The following is a 12,764-nucleotide window of genomic DNA, read 5'->3' as shown; positions in this document are numbered from 1 at the left end:
ACTAAGATTGTCTGTCACAATGACACTAAGATTGTCTGCCACAATGACACTAAGATTGTCTGTAACAATGACACTAAGATTGTCTGTCACAATGACACTAAGATTGTCTGCCACGCTGACCAGAAACCATTCGCGTGTTTGCCACTTCTCTTTCATCCTGTCTGCAAAAAACATCACCTCAAGCTATAGAATTTGTTCTGCCTTTTTATGTCTCTCAGGCAGCAACTAGAATTATGCATTCACTGTCGAACGACATGGAATTAACCGAAGGAACAAGAAAAAAAGAAAACATTTACAAAGTTTCTGAGACACAACACTGGTAGCTACCTACAAAGGAAGGAAAATGAACGAAGCTGCACACGCCCCGCTACCCGCGCTGGGTTTTGGTGTGGAACTGACAATCACTGTTTTAAGCACCTGTGGTGTAGACAGTGTCATTTAAGCCTTTGATGGAGTAATCTGCCATGAGTGACAAACTAGTGTAGGGCATTTCGGATCATGTGAGGTGATACTAAACTAGTGGTGCGAGTGTTGTTATCACGCAACGCACCATATGTTTGTCCCTCAGGCACGGTTACTGTACTAAGCTCTGTATTGCGCATCATATCATGCCTCTCCGTTTTAAGTCGTCGCGACAAAAACAACACACTCACACGCACGCACTCACACGCGCAAGCACGCACACACACGCGCGCTCGTGATCTAATGTTAGACTGACTTGGAAACTTCAGCATGCCTCCCCTAACCACTATGTACAGGGTGACCCCCAAAATGCAGCCCACAAACATGCTAACAACTTCTTCATCTGTTGACCGTATTACTTCATATTTTGGTGTACATACACTTCAGTTTATGCGTGACAAGTATAATATTGGTCTGACTTTTGTACTCTTTTGAACTAAAAACCCGAATACGAGGTTTCAAATTGAGCTGTAGCCAAATTTACCGGATTTAAGCCCTCCAGATTGTTACCTTTTGGTTATTTGAAGGACCTAGTATACTATAACTAACCTTAGACAATCAGTGATTTAAATACAGCAATTACAGGCAGGATCAGGGCATTTTCCATGGAGAAATGCGTTCATGTCATCGATGAATGTTGTGCTCCATTGTGCAAGTGTGACTTAACAACGAAGGAGGTCATTTTTCAAGTAATTTGAGTTCAGCGAATATCCTCATAATTGTTGTGTGCGAACTCCAAATTGTCAGTTCACGACCATTCCAAAACGTTTCATGGTCCGACTTTTGGACATTTAGATAATCCAAAACGTTAAAGTCTGGAGGGTTTAAATCAGGTAAGTACCAGTTTAGGTACCACTCAATGTCAAACCTCGCACTTTTCAGTCGATCCCCGAATTCGGAACATTTGTATGAAAATGCCAAAAAGACCGATAAACTTGCCACTGTATGGGCTGGTCATGCATAAGCATGAAGTTAATGTACACCAAAGATGAAGTGATGTGGTCAAAAGATGTAAAAGGTATTAGCATTTTGGGGGGTTGCTTTTTTGTGGGGTTACCCTTTACATCACCGTCTGAAATTTGGCTCATGTTTTTAAACTGTGAATCTTCACATTGGGTACTTATGCAAGTTCAGGAAAAGAGATCGTTTTGAAGGTCCCTCTTCTGTAGTCCACATCTGTTTCTTTTTTTTTGTTTTACTTTTCTGGTCTCCTCTTTTTTCTAAAGCTCTAATAACATTATTCTTTTCTCCCTCCCTCTGCACTTAGAAGGTGTATCTCCTTTCCTACTTTCTTTCTGAAGAGCTACATTTACCTTTTTCCTTCTTTCTTTATTGGATAACTCTGTTATGCTTTGACAAAAGAAGCCTAGATATGTGAGTGTGCGAGACAGTGAAGATTGAGTAAAAAAGGAAGTGGTTTTTTTAGACCCCTCACCTTGTAATAATCGTATATGAGCGCTCCGGCTTCGGCCTCTGACAACGCCCTGCAACAGTTAGTGAGACAGGTTTAGTTTCATCAAGTGTGTGGAAGTTCAACAGATCATGTCAGACCGGTCAACAGGTACCTGATTTGCATCGCAATGAGTTACTGTACTCCTGCTGAGGTTGAAACAATTCAAAGTTGCATCCACACGTATATAAGTAGACACGTGTACAAGCCTACTTACTTATACGGTTTACGGCGTTGGACAAATGTGTGTGTGAGCACGCGCACGTGTGTGCGTGTGCGTGTGCGTGTGTTCGTGCGCGCATGTGTGTGTGCGTGTGTTCGTGTGTGCGCGCGCATGTGTGTTTGTGTGAGCTTGCGCGTATGTGTGTGTGTGTGTGTGTGTGTGTTTGTGTGTCAGTGTGTGTGCGCGCTCCTGTGCGCGCGCGTGCGTGCGTTTCTGTGCGTGTGAGCGTGTGCAAGTGTGCGTATGAGTGCGTTCGTGGGTATGAGTGCGTTCGTGCGTGTGAATACTGAATCGATTAACAAATTCAGCATGCGTGCAGAGAATAAACCAATCAGTAGCGACCAAACCGTAGAAAGCAATCTTAATATTTTTCACAGCTGGGGTTCAATGAGTAATGCGCTCAAATTACTACCAAAATCAATCAGTTTTCTCCATATTGGTGCTGGCAAGGGAAAGACAGATTGGCGAAATAAACATAGACCAATAACAACAGCAGGTCAATTGATAAGTGCAAGTGTAGGAATTACATTTGGTTGACAATTGACTCGTTCGCGCGACTTCGATAGCTACATTTACTCTGCCTCTATTTACTAGAGCGAGGGTATTTGTCAATGTTTTGAATACATAAATGAAGAAATACATCTTGTGATAGGCGTAAAAATTGAATCCCATTGAACTCTTTGCACAAGTAAAACTACTTTTACTTTTTGAGCGTATGGAGACCAGGAACAAGTGAACGATAATCATACTCGTTAGGGCAACAAGTATACCCATCCTTATACGGTGAGAAAAACAATAATAATGTTTGACGATGAAACTGAATCGCCAGAAAACAACGTAGGGAGGTTACTTTTCAAAAGTACGTTTTCCGGTCTGTTTTAATGGCGCAATCTACAAACAGTCAAACAGAACGAAGCTAACACAGCGTGCTAGACCTCTCTCTCTCTCTCTCTCTCTCTCTCTCTCTCTCTCTCTCTCTCTCTCTCTCTCTCTCTCTCTCTCTCTCTCTCTCTCTCTCTCTCTCTCTCTCTCTCTCTCTCTCTCTCTATCTCTCTAGGTAATGTTGTAATTAGTAATACTGTATGATTGCGATTGACAATTGTCCTTTTATTGTCTTTATTTTTATGTCTTAGTTTAGCAGGGACAGATTGTAAGACTAGGCGTGAGCCTAAAATCTCCATCCTTGAGTAATAAAGTTCGTTCGTTCGTTCGTTCTCTCTCTCTCTCTCTCTCTCTCTCTCTCTCTCTCTCTCTCTTTCTCTCTCACACACACACACACACACACACACACACACACACACACACACACACACACACACACACACACACACACACACACACACACACACACACACACACACACACACACACACACACATACACTAAACTGTACCTGACACTTTCTTGCAACGTTCCAAGTTCGTTTTCCTTCAGAGGTTTTCGCTGAAACAACTTGATTATGGCTGCCTGGACACTGAAACATACAAAGTGTGACACTCATTAGAAAATAATAATTCATAACGTGTGTGTGTGTGTGTGTGTGTGTGTGTGTGTGTGTGTGTGTGTGTGTGTGTGTGTGTGTGTGTGTGTGTGTGTGTGTGTGTGTGTGTGTCTGTCTGTCTGTCTGTCTGTCTGTCGAAGTGTCTATGACTGTTGGTCGGTTTGTGTCTATGAATGTGTCTTTGCCTGTACATATCGATTTGTCTGTGCCTGTCACTGTGTGTCGGAGTCGGGACGGGGAAATTATAAGTAGATGTGGTGCTGTGGTGTTCGGAGCCGGAGGTGGGGTGGGAGGAGGGGGGGGGGAGATGAAAGAGCATAACTAGCACACATTCTGTCTTTCTGGAGACAGATTCAGCGCATATTCCATTGACTGGCTGTTCGGTAACAGCTGTGACAAAACATGTATATAAAACTGCTTCGACCTATGGGGTTGGTTTTCAAGTCCAGCAATAAACTCATAAAGCATATGCGTACGTTTTTTCAGACAATAGTCGATTTGCACGCATGTAGTATTATATTATAAGTTTAGCTTTCTTAGTACAGACAACAACGGTAATGAACTAACTAAAGCGAGAATTCTGCGGAACCAGTCTTCTGGCATCTGAGAGAATAAGAATGATCTTGTCATTGATTGGCGCTCTGCCTCACTTGATTCTCATTTAACTTTAGTCACACCACAAGTCCGCACAATCCACTGTTGTAACAGAACAAGGGAGCACAATCCACTGTTGTAACAGAACAAGGGAGCACAATCCACTGTTGTAACAGAACAAGGGAGAACAATCCACTGTTGTAACAGAACAAGGGAGCACAATCCACTGTTGTAACAGAACAAGGGAGCACAATCCACTGTTGTAACAGGACAAGGGAGCACAATCCACTGTTGTAACAGGACAAGGGAGCACAATCCACTGTTGTAACAGAACAAGGGAGCACAATCCACTGTTGTAACAGAACAAGGGAGCACAATCCACTGTTGTAACAGAACAAGGGAGCACAATCCACTGTTGTAACAGAACAAGGGAGCACAATCCACTGTTGTAACAGGACAAGGGAGCACAATCCACTGTTGTCACAGAACAAGGGAGCACAATCCACTGTTGTAACAGGACAAGGGAGCACAATCCACTGTTGTAACAGAACAAGGGAGCACAATCCACTGTTGTAACAGAACAAGGGAGCACAATCCACTGTTGTAACAGAACAAGGGAGCACAGTCAATGTACTTGCCCTAGATTTAATCAAGACATTGGCTCCTTCTGTTTCAAGTAGATAATGTACGTTCTAAGAACGCTTTATTTTTGAATTAAATACTTCACCAAAGCGTTGACCTTGTCCTTCTTGCTACACACACAGACACAGGCACCCCCCCACACACACACACACACACACAGAAAGAAGAAGAAAAAAACACGACGTCCTAAAAAAAATGAAGAAGCTAAAGTTGAAAAAAGTAGCCTTAGTCTTTCATTTTAAATACATAACTTAAGGTGGCTTCAAAAGTCATTCGCATTCATTTTAGAAAAATAAAATGTACACAAAAGAGTTTTTACTTTTTTCACCTTTGTATCGAGTCCTAAAGAAGAGTCTTGCTTGCAAAATAAATATTTAGCATAAGTCTTTGTCTATTTTCTTGAAATACATAAAGCATGACTAAGCCCGCATCAAATTACGTAGTTGTATGAATGCGACAATTTGCATCCTTGTCTATTTTTCGTAGACATTATAGGTATCAGAATGTGTAGTTGAATGAATGAACTTACTGTCTCCAAGCGTCCACCCTGCGGACAAGATGCGCAGGGAGAGGCATGTGTTGGGACACATCACGTCCGTCCACTTTCTTCGCTATCCACTCCAGCCACTCCGTGTAACGGTTCATTCTTCAGTAAGTCTCTCCGGTATTGCAGCTACACACCCTTACGGCAGAGCCATTATGGGGGAAATGTCATACGCGGTCACTACAAGTCGGTCGATGAAAAGCCTTAACTTAGCCGTCTTTTGCTCACTCACTAACGCGGTGGCAGTTTATCCTCATTTCCAGGAACCGTCCGTGCACGTTGTGAACTTAAAAGTCTTTCCATCAGTTGTAACCACAAAAGCGTTTACCTTTTCCTTCACTAACACACACACTTCATTTAGCGTCCTGCCATCTGTGAAGTAGCAAATTCATCATCATCATTTGTCTTTTGAGCATCTTGTTCCTCCACCTCAATGATAGATAAATCGAGGTTCTAGCGAATGTTTTGTTTTGTCCAAGATTACACGTTCCACAAATTTTACAAAGGGCCCGTTCAGTTTCACGCCCTTCACGTACGTCTTTGTCTTGATTAAGATTTTGGTGAGTCAATTCTAGCCAATGTGAATTGACACTCAGGGTTCATGAGATAAAAATGGCACTTGGAGACACAGTCGTTCCATAATAAGGCTTCTTCAGTCTCTTCAAGTCTTTGCGTGCGGTTTCGCGACTGAACACCTGACCGTTTCGCTCTCATAGTCTATACGTGATGAATGGCTTTATCACAGCACACAGAGAAAGAATCCAACAATGTGAAACAGTCCAAAAGCTTAGCCACCTTTCGCTACTCCATGTAACACAATACTAGTTTATCGTCACTTGTTGAAAGCTTCTGTTCACGACGTGAACTTTTGTCTGTTCATTCTAACCGCTCTGAATAAACCCTCAAATTAACTGGGCGAAGTCGACTACGCGAAGTATACTTCGCGAAGCTGGCCACACAGAGCTTTAGGACTGAGCTTTGGGTAAAAACACTTGGCGAAGCTGGCCACACAGAGCTTTAGGACTGAGCTTTGGGTAAAAACACTTGGCGCAGCTGGCCACACAGAGCTTTAGGACTGAGCTTTGGGTAAAAACACTTGGCGAAGCTGGCCACACAGAGCTTTAGGACTGAGCTTTGGGTAAAAACACTTGGCGAAGCTGGCCACACAGAGCTTTAGGACTGAGCTTTGGGTAAAAACACTTGGCGCAGCTGGCCACACAGAGCTTTAGGACTGAGCTTTGGGTAAAAACACTTGGCGAAGCTGGCCACACAGAGCTTTAGGACTGAGCTTTGGGTAAAAACACTTGGCGAAGCTGGCCACACAGAGCTTTAGGACTGAGCTTTGGGTAAAAACACTTGGCGAAGCTGGCCACACAGAGCTTTAGGACTGAGCTTTGGGTAAAAACACTTGGCGAAGCTGGCCACACAGAGCTTTAGGACTGAGCTTTGGGTAAAAACACTTGGCGAAGCTGGCCACACAGAGCTTTAGGACTGAGCTTTGGGTAAAAACACTTGGCGCAGCTGGCCACACAGAGCTTTAGGACTGAGCTTTGGGTAAAAACACTTGGCGAAGCTGGCCACACAGAGCTTTAGGACTGAGCTTTGGGTAAAAACACTTCGCGAAGCTGGCCACACAGAGCTTTAGGACTGAGCTTTGGGTAAAAACACTTGGCGCAGTCTTCACGAAGTCGACTTGGGGCTGAATGAAGGGCCGCCTTAACGTTTGATTGTAAGAATACTTTCTCAAGCTCAGGTTAACTTATCTCTTGTTTCGCTCAACTTTCAGTCTGGGGTTTACCATTCATTTTTAGAGGTTTCAATTTAAAAACGACAATACGCGATGTGTCCTGCGTTAAAATTATGCCAGTCCTTCACATATTCCGCTAAGACCACAAGATGAGTTGAGAACAACAAGCTGGCACTTGAAGACACAGTCTGATTCTTCATTTTCATCAAGTCTTTGCGTGGGGATTCGTGACAAAATAACAATGTTTTCTTCTCACATTCTCAAAGTGTGTCAATAATGAACTCAAGCACAGTACACAGAGAAGCCAACAGTGTGGAACATCGAACGATGCAACAACTCATGTGGAGAAGTAATCAACATCACCTCGTTTTTCTATTCACAAAAAGTAATAACGAACATTCAAAGATTGTGTACTCCATCTCGAAAGTTCTTGCTAGTCAAAGTAGCCAAATGTATTTATCTTGTGTGTGACAACCAAGTAGATGACCACGCATAATTAGTCTTTTAATTACCACACATGAAGTTCAGTTCGTCATAAACGACCGCTAAGGCAAAGTGATGATCTTATCATTCGAATACTGACACAACACAGTGACCTACTCCAATTGCCTAATGTTACATAAACAGAGAACCGTCTCAACAAAAGGAAGTATGCTACCCCCCCCCCCCCAAAAAAAAAAAAAAAATATATATATATATATATCTCGGAAGAAAGTCTCTGCTGACTTTCAATTGTTTCTTTCACAATTTCTGATGTTTTATATATATATATTTCTATATATATATAGAGAGAGAAATTTATAATGAGAGCGCTGCTAAAAATGCCAAAATGTGCACTCGATCGCTTGTACTTTTAAAGAAAAGTTAAATATAGAATGACGTCAAGAGCGAGAATGCATAGAAATTACGTCATTTGTTTGTTTATTTGTTGCTTAACGTCCAGCCGACTACGCAGAGCCATATCAGGACGAGGAAGGGGGGGATGAAGGGGGCCACTTGTCAAGCGATTCCTGTTTACAAATGCACTAACCCATTACTTGTGTCCCAGCAGGCTTTAGTAAAACTAAATTAATACCTACTGGAAGATTACCAGTTTCCAGTATGTTAAAATAGGCTTAACCTATCTACTGCTGGACTTACATCAGAACACTAACAGATTAAACTATACATGAATCGCGAGACAAGCGGCAAGAGAAGAGATTTTTGGAAAAAATACAGGTGAATGAGCAAGAAGGCAGAAAAAAGAAAAGAATTCATGAAAAAAAAGAGAGCATGACAGGAAAGAGGAACCAAAAATCTACCTAACAGCAAACTAGAAAGCTCCTGCGGTTCCAAAAACAGGAGGGGCCTTTAATTTCATAACCGCAGTGCCCCACTGCGGGAAATTACGTCATGAGCAAGGGAGATCATCCTTTACTCTGTGTGTGTCTCCACCGCCTACATTCCAACAAGGAATTTTGAAAGCAGGGAGCACACTAGAGGTAATGGAAGAGGTGGGGGGAGGGGGTAAGAATTAGATCTAGAAAGAACTCTTCACAGACAGCCTACTGGAGAATCAAACCCTTTCGGAGCCGATTGCAACACTGAACAAGAATAACCCGAGGAGAGTTCTACAACCTCAAAGGATTGAGAAGTCACCGAAGTGCATTTAAGGGCATTCTCATAGAGTGCTGAACCTGAAAAGGTCCGTTTTTGTTTAGCCAAGACTGCTACCGGTTTCGAGCTGAGAAGCTCTCATCAGGCAGTCTCTTGGCATAAAACAGAGAAGAACTCTCAAACTTCTATGCAAAAGAGAAAACCACATTTCTGCGGTAGGCCCTCTGCATAGACGAGAATCTTTCTTTGATTCCCCTGCAACTGCCAGTGAAGAGTATGAAAAAGAAATTTTGAAGTATCAGCAGCTGCTCTTGGTTGTTGAAGCAACAAAATAGAAATTTATAATGAGAGCGCTGCTAATACTTCAAAATTTCTTTTTCATACTCTTCACTGGCAGTTGCAGGGGAATCAAAGAAAGATTCTCGTCTATGCAGAGGGCCTACCGCAGAAATGTGGTTTTCTCTTTTGCATAGAAGTTTGAGAGTTCTTCTCTGTTTTATGCCAAGAGACTGCCTGATGAGAGCTTCTCAGCTCGAAACCGGTAGCAGTCTTGGCTAAACAAAAACGGACCTTTTCAGGTTCAGCACTCTATGAGAATGCCCTTAAATGCACTTCGGTGACTTCTCAATCCTTTGAGGTTGTAGAACTCTCCTCGGGTTATTCTTGTTCAGTGTTGCAATCGGCTCCGAAAGGGTTTGATTCTCCAGTAGGCTGTCTGTGAAGAGTTCTTTCTAGATCTAATTCTTACCCCCTCCCCCCACCTCTTCCATTATATATATATATATATATATATATATATATATATATATATATATAACAATCAATTCTCTATAACACGACTCCCAGCATTGCAAGCAAGCAAAATAATACACACATAAATCCGCCACAAACACATAACTACTAGCAATTCAAAAATTCAACAAAATAAATGAATGAATAAAACAAATAAAAAGAGAAGTCAGCAAGCTGCACAGAAGTGATACATGTGCACACATAACAGCTGTCAGCGATTGTAACTGCTGAATCGCACACAGGGTTAGCGTTCACACGCTTTTTGCCAACTGCGTAAAAAAACACAGAAGTCTCTCCATCTTCACACCTGTTGTCAACCTTGAACTTGACCTTGGATAGGGCATTCGTTGATCGAACAAAGATAATGCACCCAGATTTGCAACACACCTAGAACTTGGCACCAGCTGCATGTGTTACACACTGGAGACGTTTTGAACTCAAACTCAGCGTCGTTCTGTTTGACTGTATGTTATAGTACGTACAACACGAGTCTGTCCCTATTTCTCTCTCGGTCTCTCTCTCATTGTGCGTGTGTGGGGGCGTGTGTGTGTGAGTTTGTGCGTACGTGTGCTTGCCTGTGTGTTTTAATGAATGCGTATTTGTTGTCTGTCTGTCGTCTGTCTGTCTATTTGTCTGTCTGTCTGTTTGTCTGTTACTCTCTCTCTGGAGAGAGAGAAAACTGAAGAGAGAGAAAAAGAGAGGGAGAAAGAGAGAGGTCTATCCATTTCTCCACACCTGATCTACTACACACTAATTCAGGCACCGGACAACCTTAATAGCTGATACTATAAAAGCCGCACACACTGACACTTCCCATGACGAAGAAAACGCCTTTGAAACTCTACAATCGTCAAGGACGTAAGATCTACTCAAAGAATCCAAAAGCTTGGATCATATCCATAGTCGTGACAGAAATGAGATGAGGCACTAGACCATAGCCCTGCCTGTACAAATATCGACGCTTCATTAGACACTAGATCACAGTCCTGCCTGTACAAATATCGACGCTTCTTGAGACACTAGGTCATAGCACTGCCTGTACAAATATTGACGATTCATTAGGCACTACTGAGACCACAGTCCTGCCTGTACAGATATCGACGCTTCATGAGACACTAGACCATAGCCCTGCCTGTACAGATATCGACGCTTCATTAGACACTAGACCACAGTCCTGCCTGTACAAATATCAACACTTCTTGAGACACTAGACCACAGTCCTGCCTGTACAGATATCGACGCTTCTTGAGACACTAGGCCATAGCACTGCCTGTACACATATTGACGCTTCATTAGACACTAAACCACAGTCCTGCCTGTACAGATATCGACGCTTCTTGAGACACTAGGCCATAGCACTGCCTGTACAAATATTGACGCTTCATTAGACACTAGACCACAGTCCTGCCTGTACAGATATCGACGCTTCATGAGACACTAGACCATAGCCCTGCCTGTACAGATATCGACGCTTCATTAGACACTAGACCACAGTCCTGCCTGTACAGATATCGACGCTTCATGAGACACTAGGCCATAGCACTGCCTGTACATATATCGACGCTTCATGAGACACTAGGCCATAGCCCTGCCTGTACAGATATCGAAGCTTCATTAGACACTAGACCACAGTCCTGCCTGTACAGATATCGACGCTTCATGAGACACTAGGCCATAGCACTGCCTGTACAGATATCGACGCTTCATGAGACACTAGGCCATAGCCCTGCCTGTACAGATATCGACGCTTCATTAGACACTAGACCACAGTCCTGCCTGTACAGATATCGACGCTTCATGAGACACTAGGCCATAGCCCTGCCTGTACAGATATCGACGCTTCATTAGACACTAGACCACAGTCCTGCCTGTACATATATCGACGCTTCTTTAGACCACAGTCCTGCCTGTACAATTATCGACGCTTCATTAGACACTAGTCTATAGACCATAGCCCTGCCTGTACAGATATTGACGCTTCATTAGACACTAGACCACAGTCCTGCCTGTACAAATATCGACGCTTCATGGTCCAGTGGGTGCCAATGAGGAAAGTTTCAGAAACTCGAACAGATTTCATATCATCATCGTCAGTTTGTGATAAAATCTTTGACCGCTATCTCCCCGTCCGTCCGAGTTTCTATCATTACTTCGAAGCACCTCACCACAGCATACCGCGGCATGACTTTAGAGAGATAAAGTAGGGATGTTTCCTTCCTTTGATTTTCTTCGCAATCTAGCTTTAGACTACCCTGCTTAAAAAAAACATGGCACGCAACAACAAACATAAGTTGTCCAACAGTTTGACCGTTTACTGAGGGTGGCTGAGGTGGCTGACCACACCACTGTTTTGAAAATCTGAGCATTCTTCACCTGAACTCTGCTGGCCACATCTTGAACACACGGACATTCTCCGACCATGGAGCTTATAAATACATGTTCTGAAATGTTCTAAAGCAATGTAGCAAAAGGGTCCCCTATAGGAATGCTTACTCTTCTTTTCTTTCTTTCTTCCTTTCTTTCTGTTTTTCTTTCTTTCTCTATTTGTTGCCGTTTTGAAGAAACTACAAGAGTTACACTCATGCTGCCTTCAATGAAACGTACGCAATACACAGCAAACAATATCGATAAACTGAAGGCAGGTCAAGTCAGACCCAACACCGCTAGCTCAACGATCGAGTCCTAACGAGGTTGGTAGATAATTATTTGATCAGCCCTTACATACGCTTTTCCAACGTGCATCGAGCTATTGTCGAAGTCAGTCAGAGTGCAGCGACCGGTGAGGAGAAAGTTGAACGAACAACACCCACTCTAATTCATCAATCATGGCATCGTCTGATCATGATGTCGACCACGACTTAATCCCCTGTTGATCGTCTGCAAGGCGCTGCAGGCTCACAGCTGTATGAAACACTTCTCTGCTATTTTCACACTGCGTGGAGGCGTCACACTTGCAACACATAAAAATCCGATGTGAGCCAACATAACAACGAAGTATTACGCGAATGACGTGTTTCGAATTATAAGTTCGACAGTATGTCATAGGTTTATAGAATGTAATTTTGAAAAGACAATGTTGTGTACATGCGTTTGAGGAAGAAGAAAAAAAAAACCGCTTTGCAGAGAAAGAGTGAAACTGTGCACAGCGTTTCGATCAGTGTGGAAAACATTCGTGAAAGCACTTGCGAGGGTTTAGCTTACTGTGTATTGGAA

General features: G+C 42.9%; 1 protein-coding gene across 3 annotated transcripts in view; it reads right to left on the bottom strand.

The window, feature by feature from the left end:
* The window catches only part of LOC138960794 (proline-rich protein 5-like), a 131,020-nt gene that overhangs the window by 11,610 nt on the left and 106,646 nt on the right, over positions 1-12,764 (bottom strand). For 2 of the 3 annotated variants that reach the window (XM_070332448.1, XM_070332447.1), the window contains 2 exons: positions 3,529-3,609; positions 1,898-1,946 (listed from right to left, as the gene is read on the bottom strand). In XM_070332448.1, the coding sequence (XP_070188549.1) occupies positions 1,898-1,946; positions 3,529-3,609 (130 nt within the window). Of the gene's footprint in view, positions 1-1,897; positions 1,947-3,528; positions 3,610-5,401; positions 6,397-12,764 lie in introns of those variants that run through there. The other variant, XM_070332449.1, reaches the window with a different exon arrangement.

The sequence above is a fragment of the Littorina saxatilis genome, linkage group LG3 (assembly GCF_037325665.1).
Source record: "Littorina saxatilis isolate snail1 linkage group LG3, US_GU_Lsax_2.0, whole genome shotgun sequence".
Lineage (NCBI taxonomy): Eukaryota > Metazoa > Mollusca > Gastropoda > Littorinimorpha > Littorinidae > Littorina > Littorina saxatilis.
This window is presented reverse-complemented; position numbering and strand designations above follow the sequence as displayed.